This window comes from Equus quagga, chromosome 7 (assembly GCF_021613505.1).
Source record: "Equus quagga isolate Etosha38 chromosome 7, UCLA_HA_Equagga_1.0, whole genome shotgun sequence".
NCBI lineage: Eukaryota > Metazoa > Chordata > Mammalia > Perissodactyla > Equidae > Equus > Equus quagga.
This window is the reverse complement of record NC_060273.1, coordinates 2371995-2391138: the sequence shown is the minus strand read 5'-3', so window position 1 is coordinate 2391138 and position 19144 is coordinate 2371995. Positions and strand designations below refer to the sequence as shown.

Genomic DNA, 19144 nt, shown 5'->3' with positions numbered 1-19144 from the left:
TATTAAAGTAATAAATGTGTGATATATCAATATAAGGTTTTCTTTATAAAGGCACTAAATAAAAAGGTCTGACAACTGGTCTAAAAGTACTGTAATTCTGAAGTAGTGAAGAGCATAAACCATAATCAAGAATCTGTGACAACTGTAACAGGACATGAAGACATCTGTGATTTCAGCTGATGACACAGACATTTGTTGCCTGTCTTCATAACTGAAAGCAATGTTCGATTTTACTGAAACATTATACTGAAAATAAGTAATTTTCTCCTCTCCAGCTTCATTGATGGCTGACTTCTATCTGCGACACCAGAGTAAGAGCCCCAGAGAGAGTATTAGAACACCACAGTGATAAACTAATTACCTCTACCTAGAAGTTCAGAGATTAGCCAAAGGTCAAACTTCTCCAGCTATTGGAAAACTAGGCCCAGAAGCCACTGCTGGCTAGCGCTGCCTCCTCTATGCCACTGACCCACTCAACAGAAGGCCACAAGGTGAGCGTAAAGGAGAAGGTCTTGGGCTGGGTTGTTGTCTCCGCCCTTAAAATAGTTCAAAGAAACCCATCAGCATCCTGGACTGTGGACCACTCTAGGCACCATACATCTGCAAGTCAGACTCTGGGGTGCCAGTGGGGAAGGAGGGACCTGAAGAAGTGTTCCTGAGGTCAGAGGACACCCACATTCTCTTCAAAGACAAAAGTGCAGACTGCTAGTGTTTTACAGCAAACACACTCAACAAAATGTGCTTACCTCTTGGACAGAAAATGAGCAAATTGAATACAGCAACACATAAAAAGGAGTATGTACCATGATCAAGTGGGATTTATCATGGGAATGCAAGGATGGTTCAACACATAAAATCAATCAATATATTGCATCATGTCATTAGAATAAAGGACAAAAACCATATGATCATCTCAATAGATACAAAAAAAGCACCTAACAAAAATTCAACACTCCTTCACTATAAAAATATGTGACAAACCAGGAATAGGAGGGAACTTCCTCAACCTGACAAAGGCATCTACAAAAAAGCCACAACAAACATCACATTTGATGATGAAAGACTTGCAGCTTTCCCCTTAAGATAAGGAACAAGACAAAGATGCCAGCTCTGGCCACTTCTATTCAACATTGCACTGGAGGTTCTAGCCAAGGCAATTAGGCAAGAAAATGAAATAAAAGGCATCCAGATCAGAAAGGAAGAAGTGAAACTATCTTTAATCACAGATGACAGGATCTTGTATACAGAAAGTGCTAAGGAATCCACGAAAAAACTATTACAACTAATGAACAAGTCCAGCCAGGTTGCAGGACACAAAATCAGCATATGGAAATCAACTGTATTTCTATACACTTGCAAAGAACAATCTGAAAATGAAGTCCAGAAAACAATTTCATTTACAATAACCTCAAAAATAAAATAAAATACTTAGTAATAAATTTAACAAAAGAAGTGCAAGCTTATATGCTGAAAACTACAAAAGATTTTTGGAAGAAATTACAAAATATCTAAAGAAATAAAAAGACATCCCATGCTGAAGGATCAGGAGAATTAATACTGTTAAGACAGTGATACTTCCCAAGCTGATCTAAAGAGTCAACACAATCGCCATCCAGATCCCAGCTGGCTTTCACTTAGCACAATGATTTCAATGTTGTAGCATGTATGTATCAGAACTTTATTCCTTTGTAAAGCTGAGTAATATTCCACTGTATGGATGGACCACATTTTGTTTATCCATTATCAGTTGGACACTTGAGTTGTTTCTACCTTTTGGCTATTATGAATAAAGCTGCTATGAACATTCGTGTATAACTTTTTATGTGAACATGTTTTCAATTTTCTTGGATATATACCTAGAAGTATCGAATTGCTGAGTTATAAGACAACTACGTTTAACCTTTTAAGGAACTGTCACACCAAAGTGATTGCACCATTGGACATTCCTACTTGCAGACTATCAGGGTTTCAATTTCTCCACATCCTTGCTAAAACTTATCATCTGCCTTTTTGTTCATAGACATCCCAGTAGGTATGAAGTGGTATCTCACTATGATTTTGATTTGCATTTCCCTAATGACTGCTGAGCATCTTTTCATGTGTTTCTCCCATTTGTTTATCTTCTTGGGAGAAACACCTATTCAGACCCTTTGCCCATTTTTTAATGGTCTTGTTTTTTGTTTTAGTTATGAGTTCTCTATATGTTCTGAATACAAGTCCCTTAACAGATATATGATTTGAAAATATTTTTTCCTATTCAGTGGGCCGTCTTTTCACTTTCTTAATGGTATCACAGCACAAAAGTTTTAAACTTGATATACTCTGATTTATCTATTTTTTCTTCTGTTGCTTGTGCTTTTGGTATATAATAAGAAGCCACTGCTTAACCCAAGATCATGAAGATTTACTCCTATGCTTTCTTCCAAGAATATTATAATTTTAGCTTCTACATTCAGATGTCTGATCTATCCAAGTTAACACCTAAGTTAACTTTTGTGTATAGTGTGAAGTAGGGGTAATAATGTCTTTGATGCATTGGTCATCATTGGAGGATGATGGTGAACCAATTCATGGTTTTCAAAAGTGGCAAATAAAGGGGAAAAAAAGCAAGCAATTATCCTGTTTTTCCTTCATAATTGATAGCACTAGTTAACCAAATAGTTGCTGAGGGGAAGTTTCTGTTTAAAGAAGAATTCCCACTCATCAATGAAAAACTTAGACTATCATCAATCTGCATTCCCCAATGAATAAATGGATCCAGGCCATTGTGGCTATAAAAGGATGGTGACATTACACAGAGAGAGAACTGGATTTATATCCTTCCTAATGAAGAACACATCATCACCAGCCTTTGGTGAGAGAGGATTCAACCTGAATGGGATCAAGCAGCCAGATCGAACTCCCAATCTACAGAAGGTACAGACAGGAGAGAAGCAAGTTACATGATTCCACAGAGACACAATCAGCAAGCTCTGGGAAACCCTATAAGACAAACGACCCGGTTTCTTTAACAGACAGCAAGAGATAAAACAAACAAGGAAGGGAAGCTATAGGTTAAAACAAATTAGCTAAGTTCAACATGGGAACTTTATTTGAATCTTGATTCAAGTAAACAACCAAAAAATTATGATGTGGAATTATGATGATTAGAAATTTAACAATGACTAAACATTGACATATTAAGAAATTATTCTCAATTTTTTTGTATAAAAATTGTATGGTATGATAGTTACATTTTTTAAAAGAAGCTTTATATTTTAATGATAAATACTAAAATTATTTACAGGGAAAACAAATCGATGATGGTGGGAATCAGGTCACATTTTTTATGGTCTGAATTTTTACAAAAAGCAGGTACTCTGTGTTTAAAAAAAAACAAAAACAACACACTCTATGCATCATAGCTATGACTAAACAAGTACCAATATTGAAAGGATCAGAATAAACCGTTTCTTGATGGGTAAGAGTTGTGTTGATGGTGTTAAGTATAGGGACTTGACTCTATCATGGGGGGGAGGGGGTCCTGCCCGCGCTAGAATGGTGGTAAGACAGAGGCGCTGTGAGAGGGTCTCAAATCCACAGCACACTGGGAGAGGGTCTGGATGACGACCATCTATAAAGGGGCCATGCAAAGGTGCAGCTGGAGTGACAGAGTGATTTCTGAAGCCTCCCCACTCCATTCCCTCTCCAGCCATCTGCCACCCCTCCCCTCCTATTTGGTGAGTGGAGCCTCCACACCAGAAAGGCCAGCACAACTCAGGACACAGGTTTCCAGACACAAACTCTAAGTCTGAACCTCTGGGGCACCCCAAGCTCCCCAAGCCTCTTGTAAAGAGGGCAAAGGCCAGGGACACAGCCACAGACAGGGGCTACTCCACGTGATTAAGCTGCCCTCCCCTGGATCTATCTGTGGGACCCCTGGGCAAGGCTAGAAGTCACAAGTCCTCTGTGCCAGCACAGAAAGTCCTTGTCAATCCCACATGCCTTCAACAGCTGCCCTATTGTCTCCCACCTCGGTCCCTCACAGACACAGGGGCCACTCCAACCCAACACACAGCAGTAAGAGAGAGATACGGGCTCACCCCTTCCAGGATCGACCCACTGGGACAGAAGTCTGTGAGGACAGACAGCCTGTCGCTTGCTAGGAGGAGGGTGAAATATGCTCACTGCACAGCTGAGGAACCTGGCCTTGCTCCCGCCATGACTTTCCTCCTGGAAGCTTTAAGATGTTTTGGGGAAACTATCTCTGCATAAAAGTTGAAAAAAAAAAAAAAAAAAGCTAATGCAGGAATAAATTCTAAGATTCTGAACAACTTCAAACAGAAAATGAGAGTAAGTCACTAAAATGAATCATTCACATAATTATACATGTTTTCCCCTTTTCCTCTAAGAAGGAAAAAAAAGAAAAAGCCAACTCATCTATATATACAAGCAATCCTCCCCGGCTTACACCGTAAGGACTTTTAGCCGCCTGCTTCCAGAGAGAAAGAAAAGCAGATTTATTTCACTATTACACCAATGTATTTAAATTCTTCTATTTTTTTAAGTGGCTACAGGGCAACAGGACTGGCCTGTGCCAAATAGATTCTGAAGGAAATCTACATGAAGGAAAAAAAGACAGAGGAGACCCTGGGGTGGACAGCTCCCAAGGCTGACTGGGGGCCCATGGCAGACGGTGGCCTGTCTCAGCGGGAAGGTGCACATGAGATAACAAGAACATTCGGGGACAAGGCAGTTCCCGTTTGGGTCACCTCTGTCAGGGACAATGCTTACGGTTGTGGGTTATAGCATGTCCATAAAAACGTGGTTCCCAGCCAATAACATGTTACTATGGAATAGGAATGAATCAAATACATCAAGATTTCAGGGCATCTCACAAGTGCCGGGAGTTGTCCCTGGGCTTTGTGCATCTCCAGGTGGGAGGCTGCCCACCCTCAAAGCCTGGGGGGGGATGAGGGGCTACAAAGGGCAAGCGAGTGGTGCCAGGACTAAGCCTTGTTGAGAAACAAATCAAAAAACTTGACTGAATGTTCTGCTTCAGCCCCAAAAGGGCGGAGCTTTAGGATTCTCAGAGAAGTTCCCAAATCCAAGACGTAGTCTTAGTGACCCTGTGAGTGTTTGCACAGAGGTTAAGGCACTAACTGATGGAATCCTCCCAAGAACCCTCAGTTTGAAAACACGGGGCTGGAAAAACACCCGGAAAGGAAAGATAAGGCACTGTGCAGAAGGGCGGCCCAGCCATGCGCGGCCAGGCACCTCTCAGCAGTGCAGATGTGAATCCCTGACAGCGCACAACCAGGTGCAGCGGACCCAGGCATTAGGACAGTGGCTGCCCAATGTGGTGTTGCTAAATGGACCGCAGTTCCAGCCCAAGGCAGAGAAGGCACGTTCAGCTGAGCTTGAGGGCTCTTCTGAAGAGCCAGGCTCCTCCCCACCACTGCACTGTGCTCATAGTTCCCCTTTTCTATCCAAGAGCAGTTGCAGCAAAGTGGATGCTTCTCTCTGAATCTCTTCTGCCAGCAAACCCTGTACTCACACCCAACATATCTGTTTCCTCCAGCGCTTTCACCAAGGTCCTCTCACATGTATCCATAAGCACTGGCAGAGAGGCACGTGTGCTGCACGGTGGTCCCGGCAAGGTCAGGGTAGCTTTGATGGCCACGTTTGTCCCAAGATCCAAGGTTCATTTTCAAGGTCACTTATGAACTCGCGCAGTGGCCTTCAGCTTCCCCCAAACCTCACTATAAAGAACTCTATCATCTCTCTACCCCAAGACTTGCAAACAGTTTTCAGAAATTAAACTGCCATTCTTTATACCCCCAGAGTTTATGATTTCCATCCAATGAATACCTGAAGGGCAGTGAGACCCCACAGAGACGCCCCCTAGCTAGCTAAGACACCCCGGGCACTCTTCTGGCCCAAGTGGACTGTCAGCAACTCCTCCTCAGGTGATAAAACTGTCACAATACACAATTCAACGACAGGAATTACCCTAGGGGAACAGTGATTAGGAGGGTTTGCAATTATGAACGTGCACTTGACCAGCAGGTAAAAACCAGCTCCCACTCATTCTGTGATTCTAAAGAACCTCACTATAATGGGCGTGTCTAGGCAGCTGCACACAGGAGACAGACAAACAGTCGGTGGGCACTAGGATACAGGGACAGTGCTCCCCAGTTACAACCTGCAGCGCCATTCAACAGGAAGAGCTGGGAACTGACTGAAACAAGCCCACACCCCTGCATGGGGAACCAGGAACAAATGTAGCACCCCAGCATCTTCAAGGAAGATGACTAGGGAGCAGGGGCCTCGCAGACCTGAGGATCTGTGACAACAACATGCAGAGAGCTCCTGGCAACCTGGCACCCCCACCCCCACTTCAAGGCCAAGCAGACCAACCACAGGCAGCCTAGGAAGCCCCTTCTCTCCATGAACTAGACCAGGCCCACGGTGCCAGGGCCCTCAGTAAGAGGTCCACTAGGGCAGGGCCTCCCATGTGAAAGCTCTGGAATCTACTGTACAATAACAAAGTATTACAACACCTGTCATTAAGGATGAATACAATGCCATCCAACACATTTCTGAGAAGCTGGTTTTGATCTTAGGCCTGAGCCAGGATCTGCTGGAAACAAAGCACTCACACACCTTGTTTACTCTCGGGAGATAATACTTTTGCAGTTCCAAAATCTGTGATCTGGATGTGCATATCTTCATTTAACAAAATGTTTTCTGGTTTCAGGTCCCTGCAAAAAGAGATTTTTTTACATTTCAGATTAAGTATTTAAAACACTAACATCATTACATACTCTAAATTTTGCTGGAAACAAAATGAACTGATTAATACTTAAAATCTTTACAGACTAACGAACAAAAATGCAATTCTGAAGTTCACAATGAACAAGTATCAACTGCATACAATGAGAACACTCAAATCACATCAATTCATAACTGTATTCATCACTCTAATAAACTTTTTTTGATGGATAATCTATTTTTTTTCCCCTTACTGAGAAAGATTTGCCCTGAGCTAACATTCATGCCAATCCTTCTCTATTTTTTAGTATGTGGGCTGCCAGCACAGCATGGCCACTAACAGAGCGGTGTAGATCCACGCCCAGGAATCAAACCCGGGCCACTGAAGCAGAGTACGCTAAACTTAACCACTAGGCCACTGGGGCTGGCCCATAATCTATCATTTTTAACCCATAAAATAAGAGCTTTTAAACCTACCGTGGTAACCATCTCACAATATATGTAAATCAACCCATCACGCCGTACACCTCACTACTATACAGTGAGGTGTGTCGATTATTTCTCAATAAAACTGGAAAAACTGCTAAAACATGAAATTGTATACTATGTGTATTTTACCTGCTTCAATTTGACTTCATCAGAAAGTCATGGAAAATGAGACGAGCAATAAGTACACACAAAAGCTACAAATGACTAAATAAAAGCCCCAGTCAAGATGGCTAAGAGCTACTAGTCTGGCAAAAAAAGGCATCTGACCAACTTCCTCTGATATCTAAAGGTCCAGGAGCCTCTCAGCGTCAGGTGACATGGTCCCCACACCTCCACAAAATGAAGCCGAGCTGAGCCCAGGCTGTGAGCAAAGCCCGCCAGGCCGCTCGGTACCTGTGGACGACACCCCTGCCGTGCAAGTACTCCAGGGCAGACACCATCTCAGCCGTGTAAAATCGGGTACACGTCTCATCGAACGAACCGATTTTGCGAATGTATTTAAGTAGCTCTCCATTTTTGGCATAACTAAGGCCAAAATCTAAATATCGCATAGTTAAGGAAGAGTGCAAAAGTCGTTTTTTCAAACTGACCTTAACAGCCCAATAGGAATGGTTTTTTTGTTTTGTTTTGTTTTGCTTCTGCTTTTTCTCCCCAAATCCCCCAAGAACATAGTTGTATATTTTAGTTATAGGTCCTTGTGGTTGTGGTATGTGGGACACTGCCTCAACATGGCTTAATGAGCGGTGCCATGTCCGCACCCAGGATCCGAACCAGCAAAACCCTGGGCTGCCGAAGCGGAGCGTGCAAACTTAACCACTCGGCCACAGGGCTGGCCCCCAATAGGAATGTTTTTAATTAATGAAAACTGAAGGTACCTGTGGCCCAAGACAGCTGCCTCTCTTCGAGTCAGACTCTGCCATGGTCAGACCCACAGCTGCTGGGTCTGGCAGGAATCCCAGGCCCCGGCTCCAGGGCCAGGCCCCAGGGTGGGTTTTTCACCAAGAACACAATGACAGAAGCCTCTCAGCCCGAATGCCCGGTCTAGATCCCTCTGCCCCCAGAAGGCACTCATGGGCTCAGTGAAGGGAAGCTGCTAGAGACAGTGGTCAGGGCCTGCCTCTTCACAGGCTTCAGCAAAGCAGGTGGAGGGGGTCTCCATCATAACACAGCCTCCAAACCTGGACCACAACACGTACACAACATTTACTGAGTACCAACTGCATTCCACGTGCTGTGCTAAGAGACAATTCATGTAAAAACTTCTCAAATGAACACTCCTTTCCAAGTATAAAGTGACAAGTTTTGTAAGAGAAATGCCATTTTATTAACTTCCCCATTCCATCTATTTACTGGGAACCCATTAGGGAGAGACTTGAGGAACAGAGTCATCTTTCTCTCCAAGAGCACTGCAGCGTCACATTTTACTTCTATTTTCTCTTTTCCAAAGAAGCGTAAAGTCTGGAACAATAAATGGGTCCCCTATAACTGCTTCTTCCTGGAAGCACCAAACATCTCCACCTATTAATGGAAATCCACAGGTACTTCATGGCTCCCTGGTAACCAGGGACACAATGACCCGAGTCTCCACCTGCCCTGAGCAGCGTCTCTGAGGGTGGGAAGGGGTGGCCTATGCTCAGGGTGGGTGTTCCTTCTGGCTTCTGTTTGACAAGGTACTGCCATCTCCTACCAAGGAAGGAGCCTGAAGCTGCAGAGCAGTGAGGACAAGCCAAGGAGGGAAGTGACCCACAATAAAAGCTGCCCAAACCTGCCCCCGCTCCAGCCCCACCGCGGCCACCCAGGCCACTCCAACTAAGACAATGTTCAATGGGAACCTGAAACAAAAAGCCAACCTTCCTTCTAGGGAATGCAAAGGGCCTCGGCCAGGCGCGCTCCCACCTCGCCCTGCTCTGCCCCCTCCACAGGGAAGGCTGGTGTCCGTGGCCTCTTTACTAGCGGCTTGCAGACTCCCACCCACCCACCCCCAAGCAGGAGCTCAGCGCTGCTCAGAATCGTCAGTGGCATATATTGTGTTGAGAGAAAGAAAAGGAAACTCTCCCAGAAGAAAAGCCCCAATATGCACCCCATCCTCCCTTTAGCGTAATTACGATTCTGAGTGGGGCAGAAATCCCCAGGTCTCACTCCTGTTGGAGGAGAGTGAGCCCTCACAAGCTTCACGGATTTTGGAATTTGTGTTAAAGATCAAGAGCAAACAACAGCGTTAGACAAAGACCCAGAGTCCCCTCCAATACGTTACTCTGGCCAATCCCATCTGAAATTAGACAGCAAGCTCACTCACCTACACTGAGCTGCCTGATCCCACCACTCGTGACCCTGGGAGAAGTCAAGTGTGCGCCATCTGTCAGAGCCTTCCAACCAAGACACTGTCCCACAGGCCCTGCAGAAAGACCAGGCCCGGGCCTCCAGAAAATCTGGCAGCCTTCCACAGGCTCAAGGAGGAGCAGAGTCACACGGGTCCCAGAGACCTCGAGGAGCAAGGGGTCAAGGTGGCCTCAGAGGTGACAGAGACACAGAACAGATGTGAAGAGGCCCCTTCAATGTCCTCAGAAGGCCACTGATGCTGCCACATGAGCAGTGACAACAGAGAGGTGGGGAAAGGAACGATCCTGTAACACCTAAAACAAACCAACAAGGAACCCCTCTCCCAGCCACAGGCCCTTGACTACTAGACCACTTTACTGCTCCCCTTTAAAGTGAAAGCACTGGGAAGAGTCCACTCTGTGTAGTGTCTGCACTTCCTCACCTCGCTCTCTTGAACCCTCCTCCCCAAGCCCAAACTGCCACATCAACAACTTGCAGAGGGCCCACCCACAGGTCAGGCCCAGACCCCATGTACTTGACTGGGCAGCATCTGGCTGGGCTGCCAGCACCCCCTACAGAAACCATCTGGTCCTGTGGCCCCCGGGTCTCTGTCCTCTCCACTCACTGGCAACACCCTCCAGCCTCCTTGGAGGGTTCCTTCAGCACACAAATCTCTGCTGAGGGGGTGACCCAGGCTCAGGCCTCAGACTCTCCCTGCTCAGCAGCCCCCATGGCCAGGCAGCCTGCTGACACACTCCCAATTTGCTCACCGCCCTGACTCCTCACAGGACTCTGCTGGCAGCCACCCAGCAGTCCACGTGCCCTTGAGCAGCGAGCACCAATGAATGCGTCAAATGCCAACGCAACATCCACCCCCAGCCCAGCCTCTCCCCAGTTTCTTCCAGCTCAAATACAGCAGCACTGTGCACGCAGGCTCTGAGGTCCCTCACCCAGGAGCCACCTTGTCTCCATTTTGCCTCACCCGATTCACTAACAAAAACCTTCACTGCAGCAGCAGACAGAGTCACAGAGAGTGGCTGCCCTGCTTGAGGCTCTCCTGGGTTCCCTGCCACACTCAGAAGAAAATTCAAAACTCTCGTCAGGCCTCCAAGGCTTAAAGAGCTGGCCCCTGCCAGCCTTTTTGCTCCACTCGCACATAAGTACTTCCGCACTCCTGCCCTCGTTCCGTCCAGGTCTCTGACCAACGTTGCCCCCTCAAACCACTGAGCTAAAGCAGCGGCACGCTCCAGCGCTCCCTCACCTGGCCTTACTGCTCTTAGTCCCTCAAGGTCTTTCACACAGGCATGGACCATCTGTGCATATCTAACTCCTCCCTGGAAATGTGAGCTCTGTGAGGGCAGAGCCTTCACCTTATTGACCAGCATATCCTCAGCACCTGGCATTCAACAAGGACTTCTCAATAAACAGAACAAATTCAGCTGACAGGCGAAGGAGCCAGAAAACAGTGTTAAAGGAGTAACAAGATCCAGCAAAGTTTGAATCCAGAAGAATCTGCATGTAGAGAAGAAAGAGGAGGCGGGAAGGGGAAAGTCCGAGGAGGTAGTGGGGTTCAGGTGGGAGGGGGAAGCCAAGCCCTCAGACACTGGAGCAGCTTTGAGGGTGGTGGGGTGAGGGAAAGGGTTCCAGAGACCTGAAGGCAGGAAGAAAACAACAAATGCAAAGACTGAGGTTTAAACCTGAACAAGCTCTGAACCAACTTGATGTGACAGCGAGACCTCGCTCAGTTGAATAGAAGCCAAGAACATCTGCTGGGATCAGGGACAGAGTCACTGGGCACACTGGGGTGGAGGAAGTCCTGGTTTCAAAGAACAAGTGCAGGAAAGGAGCCAGTGAGTAAGGAGAAGCTGGCCCACCTGGCTGTGTGCTGGACATGCCCAGAGACAAGCTAGACGACACAGAGTGTGACCCTCTCTGACTGCTATGCTGCCCTGCCTCCCTGATCCCTAAGCAAAAGTAAAAGAGCAAAAACTCAGTGCCCCAGGGTTAGAGAAGAAGTCAGGGAGTGTGAGATGCCGTCAAATAAAGCAAAGAGTCAGTGGGGTGTAATGTCTGCTGGAGGAGCATCTGGAGAAGTAGTATGCACAGCCATGGAGAGCAAGGGGCACTGGGCAATCAGAGATCCATGGGCAGAGAGCAGACTCTCGGGTAGTACCATTGACAGGGGAGGCAGGGAGGCCGGAGGGCTGCGGGAAGTGCCTGCCACTGGGAGGACAGCGACTTGGGTACAAGGAGAAAGGGTTTTGGTTCCTGTGGGTCACTCCCTGGACTTCTCACCTGGGATTGAGCCGGGTAAAGATGTCCCTTCCAACAAAACCCCATAGCCCTGGGCCAAAGAAGGCAAAGAGGTGCCAGCCTTCCAGGTGCCCCTAATGCCCAAGGTCATTCTTCTTTTCTCTCACTTCCCTGCTTTGAGCACAGGACTTGACACCTGGTAGATATGCCAAGGACACTGGTTAGAGGAATGAGGGAATACCTTTGAACAGATGTCTAGCAACCGTGAGGTTAAAATAATCCTTTAGATACAACGCTTATCAATAAAAAAATCCTCAAAAATGTTTGTGCCAATCTCTCTAGAAGTGACTGTCATACTTCAGTGAATGTCAGCAATCCCAGAGGCTCCCAAAGCAAAGTGATGTGAATTCCTTTGTATTCAGAATCTGCCACCCTTTTCCTTTCCAGGGAAGGGGCTACTTGTGAAAACAAACAATGGGGTCATGATTCCAAAACGATACAGGCTCACTGGTGTGATTCAGAAGGCTTGACTGGTCAAAGGATACACAGCTTTTCATCATCCTGAAACGTGAAGTAAAGTTTAACAAAGAAGGGGTGATCCAGGCGCGACATCACGTCTCTCTCTCTGGTTACATACGGGACCTTGTTCTCTTTGATAATGTGACGTTTCTCTAGAATTTTAACTTAAGGTAAGAGAGAAGTGAGTTACTACAATTGGAAACGGTAAGAAAATACTAAAGATACTACTCATAAAGGTAACTGATACAAATTAAAGTTTTTCACAAAACACACCCACTGGCTTCATGGTCTCTAAGACCAACAGCGTCCTATCCCCTGAAATCAGCACAGAAACCTCCAGGGGTCCCTGCGCCCCAGACACAGAGCTCACAGGAGTTAGTACTTACTAGCATATTCTCTTGAGGTTGCCAGTTCTCGGGCCAGGACAACCTAGTTGGGAAGAAAAGGGGGAAAGAGAAGAGAAAAAATACCCAGTGTAATCAGGGCATTGAGTCTCACATCATCCTACAACCAACCACACAGGCTACTCCACCCCCACTGTGCAATAACATTTAAATATTTGAAATTACATTTAAATTTTTTTTTAAAGATTTTACTTTTCCTTTTTTTCTCCCAAAGCCCCCCGGTACATAGTTGTGTATTTTTTTTAGTTGTAGGTCCTTCCAGTTGTGGCATGTGGGACACCGCCTCAGTGTGGCTTGACGAGCAGTGCCATGTCCACGCCCAGGATTCGAACAGACGAAACACTGGGCCGCCTGCAGCGGAGCGCGCGAACTTAACCTCTTGGCCACGGGGCCGGCCCCCTACATTTAAATATTTTTGGTCCTGTGCTAACAAATATAGCTGAATGTCAATGACCAAGTTAATGTGTTCTAATGGTTAACAGCAAACACATATATCTCTCGACCGTCTTTAGAAGGCTCTTATTAGCTGCCAAGAATCCCCATGGTGCAGTGAAATGTACATTCAGGAACATCTCAGACTAGCATAACCCTCACAACAGTAGTAACAAGCAGCAAATAATACCTCCACAAGCAGCAGCAACTAATAACTCCACAAGCAGGTACTGAGAACTTTAAGGGGCCGGCCCCATGGCCGAGTGGTTAAGTTCACGCACTCTGCTCCGGCGGCCCAGGGTTTCGCCGGTTTGAATCCTGGGCTCAGACACAGCACTGCTCATCAAGCCATGGTGAGGGGGCATCCCACATGCCACAACTAGAAGGACCCACAACTAAAAATACACAACTATGTACCCGGGGGGCTTTGGGAGAAAAAAGGAAAAATAAAAATAAGTAAATAAATAAAAAATAACTTTAAGAATATGTCTTCAGTATATGTTCATTCCAAAAAGCCATCCTGAATTTGGGCTTTTTCCAATAATTTTTACCATACTTGATGCCATCTCAGATACCGTGCTATCAAGGGCACAGGAAACTAAATGTCACTGGGCCTGGGAAGAGTGCCTCCCTCACAGGACGCAGTCACACTCCCAGCTCAACCTTCTCTGTTGCATCCCCGAGTCTTGTACTGAAACTCCACTTTGGGGACAGAGCGCCAAAGGGGCATCACACAATGTGGAAAAGACCTTTCTACACAAGCAAACCCAGGGCACACCCTGAGCACCAATTTCCAAATGGCTGATGAACCCAGTTTGGCAGTTGGGGCGGCCCCACCACTGCCAGCTGGTGTAAATGCCTCTCTTAAGACACCTGCAGCGGGATGGCCTTAGGCCCAGAGAGCAGATAAAACCTGCCCAACTCCAGGGAAATCCCTAGACCTGCTGGGAAGACCTAAGGAGGCCACAGGCCGGATTCATCCGGCCCCTGGTTATGAGTTACATCCCGTTACAGAATTCTTCACCAGACTCATCAGAAGTGATCCTGGAAGAGCACAGTGTGAAACAGCCTGCAGTTACTAAGAACAAGGTCAGATTAGAGGCACTCAAGTGGAAAGATCCTTCTGGAGGAACGTAACTGTGTGCACTGTTCTCAGGCGCTGGGGAGTATGGGGGAGGGACTTCCCTTCTCTGGGTTATGTACTTATGCAATGTTCAATTCTTCACAAGAGCATGTACTAGCTACATAAGCAGAAAAAAGAAAAAGTTGTTAGAAAGTACTAATATTTAATGGAACCCTTTCTGAAGGAGACATTTACGTAATCTTTCTGTTGCGTGAATTGAGAATCTCACATGGAAGTTTCCTTATGGGGGCAGGGCAGGGAGTGTCCCTCTTCCAGAGAACAAGGCATGACACATCCCTCCACGTCACCCAGGGCCGACAGCAGGGCTGATCTGGATGTCTCGATCATCTGCAGGCTGCTGGACAGCAGGAGGCTGACCCTCCCTGCACTTCAGCGCCAGGCTCTGCCAAGCGAAGATCCTGCCCAGCCTGCGAGCTGCCGCTTGTCCACCAGCCCTGCCCGGGAAATCTAATTTTAAGTGGTCTCTATTTCAGGAGGCTGAAAAAGACCTGACGGCACACATCATTTGAGACTCAGGACTGCAGGACTCCAAATGGCACCTGAGAGGAGCCTCCAGCTTTCCCAGGCACCTCCCTGGGACAGGGGTTCAAAAGGCACAGGGATGACAAGAATTACTGCTTTCTTGGGGCCTTTCAACATCACGAGTATGTCACCCAGAATGGATGGTGCCTAGTTTTACCCACTGTGGAAACCCAGGGACAGGGGGAATTTCACAAATAAGTCCTCACTTTCCAGTCCAGATAAATGTCCAATGACGTAAAGCTGAGACAAGCAGAGAACTCTTCTTTTACTGGACTGTAGTAAGTAACTGTGCAAAATACCCAAGGAAGGTTCTTTTCAAAACAGTTTCTTTCTGAAAGGGTGTGTGAGTACCAGACCTACTGGGGACTATCCTCACAGTTGAAGGTTTTTATCACGAGGGCACAAAGCTTTCATAATTTAAACAAAAACTGCCAAAAAAAAATCTAAAAAAAAATGTAAGGAGAGCAAAAGTTAACATGAATTAAAATGATGTTGGGAACACGGGTGAGCTCTATATTTCATGTTATTCTTTGTATTTTCAAATATTTCATAAATGTAAAAAGAGAAAAGGAAAACAAATTTCACACAAGGTTTCTTCACAAAGGCCAGGCAAGAAAGACTTATTATTCAGGACACCTGCGGAATGAGGAGCCTGCAGGGCCACCCCGGGCATCCACAGCGCACGCTGGGCCCACCTCAGAGGCCACAGCACAGGGATCTGCCTCTTCACAGAGGCGCAGATTCAAACTGCGCTCCCTGGCTGGGGCAGGTGCTCCGGCCTCCCCGTGAGCCCATGGCAAGCTCCTGGCCCTGCCACAGCCAGGGGGCTTTAACCTCAGCTAAGAGCTGCTTTGAACTTCATTTATTTGCTTTAAGAGGAAAAATACTACAAAACAAGTGAGACTTACGTAGCAAAAAGAGTTGTCCTGTGTGTGATTTGACAGTGCTGTGATATTTCTGTTTATGAAGCTGAGGTCACAAGAATCTAGGGGCTTGGGTCTTGGGCTGCAAATCCAGCAAATATCAAGGGTGTACTGTTTTGTATATATTTTTTTTAAGTAACAGAGAAATAATAAAGGTCGTTAAATGTTTCCGAAAACCTCTGAAGAGATACTAATACTGATACTAACTTTCTTTTTTTGAGGAAGACTAGCCCTGAGCTAACATCTGCTGCCAATCCTCCTCTTTTTGCTGAGGAAGACTGGCCCTGAGCTAACATCCTTGCCCATCATCCGTGCTCATCTTCCTCTGCTTTATATGCGGGACACCTGCCACAGCATGGCTCACCAAGCAGTGCCATGTCCGCACCCAGGATCAGAACCAGCCAACCCCAGGCCGTGAAGTGGAATGTGCAAACTTAACCGCTGCACCACCAGGCCGGCCCTGATACTAACTTTCAATCCAAGGAACAGAAAAGCTTCCCAGGGCCTTACCAATGGGACACAAGGACATGCAATGTAACTTGTTGATACCTGGTTAGAATAAAAATTAACTGAAATTTTTTTTTTTTTTTTTTTGGTGAGGAAGATTAGCTCTGAGCTAACATCTGTTGCCAATCTTCCTCTTTTTGCTTGAAGAAGATTGTCACTGAGCTAACATCTGTGCCAATCTTCCTCCATTTTACGTGGGATGCTGTCACAGCATGGCCTGACGAGGAGCGCCAAGTCCACACCTGGGATCTGAACCTGCAAACCCTGGGCCACCAAAGCGGAGCACATGAACTTAACCACTACGCCACCATGCCAGCCCCTAAATTTTTTTTTAAGTAAAAAATAAGATCAAGAGATGCCTTTTAAAGCTTTCATCTACAAAATCATGGCTTAGATATTTTAGCCATGTGACCTGCTTGGTAGTAGCCAGCCCCAAGTCACCCTCACAACAGGAGAGGAACTGCCAAGAATCCTGAGACCTTCCTACAGGGAAGAACACCACCCTGGTATCTGGGTCTCCCAGCTCCAAGCCACCAAGGAAGGTCAGCCTTCCGAGGGAAAACATACTCATTTGACAAAGAGTAGCCTGTACTCACTGTTGAAAAAGAGCCTTCACCAAGAATTTTCCCGAATTTGAAGTCTTCAGGCCGTTTCTTCCGAGGCTGTGGTGGTGGCTGTGCAGCATGTTGCAAGGAGTTGGCACTCGGCCTGGACTCAGCTGTGGTGCTGTCCATGGTGGGGCCCTGCCTGGTACCACCGCCAGGAACGCCAGGGGCCGTGCCGGATTCAGTCTGGGTCCTCACCATTGATGGGGATGGGCAGGAACATAACACCACGCTGGACTGAATAGGAACGGTATCATACTAGTGGACACAGAGAAAAAAGAGGTAAGACTCAAAGCAGATTTCCCCAAATGCATGAACTGAAGTGTTGACATTGTTGAAACACAAACATCAAGTATAGGGCATGCCATCTGACACTCTGCCACGTGGTTCAGGCCACTGCTCTCCTCTCCCAAGTCCCTTCCCTGCTCACATCCCAGCCCGGCCTGTCCTGCATGCCCACCAACCCAACGTAGCACCTATCTGCCCTCGCTTTCCTCCCTCAGCACTGCATGAAGTCTCCAACCCACCCCCATGATTGGCCAGTTGGCCTTCCCATCACTGCCCCGCCTAAATGTCATCCACAGCCAATCCGATCCAAACCCTGTGACCAAAGTGTCTCCCATCCCAGACCCCCTCGCCCTGCTCGCACACCCTGATTAAGGCTGGACACACGGAAGGCATTCAATTACGGCACCCCAACTACAGAGAATTCTAATGGAAAGAAGAGTCCAAGAATTGCCAACTACACATAAAAGTTATAGCTGATAAAAAATAAGCTTCTCGAAAAGACTACAGTGGAATAATTGGTTAACAATTTGGAAGATAACTGGTTTAGAGTCAAACTGCTCACTACACACCAAAGTTACCTCTAAGCCAATTAAAGCATTACATGCTTTTTTTTTTTTAAAGATTTTATTTTTTTTTTCCTTTTTCTCCCCAAAGCCCCCCAGTACATACTTGTATATTCTTCGTTGTGGGTCCTTCTAGTTGTGGCATGTGGGATGCTGCCTCAGCGTGGCCTGATGAGCAGTGCCATGTCCGCGCCCAGGATTCGAACCAACGAAACACTGGGCCGCCTGCAGCGGAGCGCACGAACTTAACCACTCGGCCACGGGGCCAGCCCCTACATGCTTTTTTTTATTTAAATAAATTCACAAATTTAACAAATTTTAGAAATTATAAAATGTGATCCCTATTAAAATCCCAGGGGGCTTCTTCAAAGAAACTGACAAGCTGATCCTGAAATTCAAGAGATCCAGAACAGCCAAAACAATCTCAAAAAAGAACAAAGTTGGAGGACTCACACTTCTAGATTTCAAAACTTATACTACAAAGCTACAGTAATCAAGACAGTGTGCCACTGGCATAAGGAGAGACACATAAATGAATGAAAGAGTCCAGAAATAAACCCATACATCTATGGCCAATTGATTTTTGACAAGTGTGCCAAGACTCTTCAATGGGAAAGAACAGTCTTTTCAACAAATGGTGCTGGGACTAGATACCCACATGCAAAAGGATGAAGTTGGATGCCTTTCCTACACAATATACAAAATTTAACTTAAATGGATCAAAGATTTACATGTAAGAAAACTATGCAATTCTTAGAAGAAAATATAGGAGTAAATCTTCATCACCTTGGCAATGGTTTCTTAGATACGAAACCAAAAGCCCAAGCAACAAAAAACAGATCAAAGGGACTTAATCAAAACTAAAAACTTTTGTGCTTCAAAAGCACCAGCAAGAAAATGAAAAGACAACCACCAGAGTGGGAGAAAGTATCTGTAAATCCTATCTGATAAGGGACTTTGTATCCAGACTAAAGAACTCTTCCAACTCAAAAAAAAAGAAAAACCCACACACAATTAAAAAACAGGTAACCGAGCTGAATAAATATTTCTCCAAAAAAATATGCAAATGGCCAATAAGCACATTAAAAGATGCTCAATATCATTAGTCGATACAGAAAAGCAAATCAAACCCACAATGAGATCCCACTTCATATCCACTAGGATGTCTAAATTCAAAAAGACAGATAATAACAAGAGTTGATGGGGATGCAGAGAAATTGGAACCCTCATACACTGCTGCTGGGAATGTAAAATGGTGCAGTCTCTCTGGCAAACAGTCCGACAGTTCCTCAAAAGGAAATGAGTACCATATAACCCAGCAATTCCACTCCTAGGTGTATACCCAGAAGAAACAAAACACTATGTCCACACAAAACTTGTACAAGAGGGGCTGGCCCCGTGGCCGAGCGGTTAAGTTCGCGCA

The 19144-nt window shown here is 46.1% G+C and overlaps 1 protein-coding gene across 7 annotated transcripts in view; it reads right to left on the bottom strand.

Moving 5' to 3' along the window:
* The window catches only part of PDPK1 (3-phosphoinositide dependent protein kinase 1), an 80076-nt gene that overhangs the window by 36081 nt on the left and 24851 nt on the right, over nucleotides 1–19144 (bottom strand). For all 7 annotated transcript variants that reach the window (XM_046666230.1, XM_046666231.1, XM_046666226.1 and 4 more), the window contains 5 exons: nucleotides 16862–17128; nucleotides 12720–12762; nucleotides 12360–12497; nucleotides 7636–7780; nucleotides 6646–6743 (listed from right to left, as the gene is read on the bottom strand). In XM_046666230.1, coding sequence (XP_046522186.1) covers nucleotides 6646–6743; nucleotides 7636–7780; nucleotides 12360–12497; nucleotides 12720–12762; nucleotides 16862–17128 — 691 coding nt within the window. The remainder of the gene's footprint in view (nucleotides 1–6645; nucleotides 6744–7635; nucleotides 7781–12359; nucleotides 12498–12719; nucleotides 12763–16861; nucleotides 17129–19144) is intronic.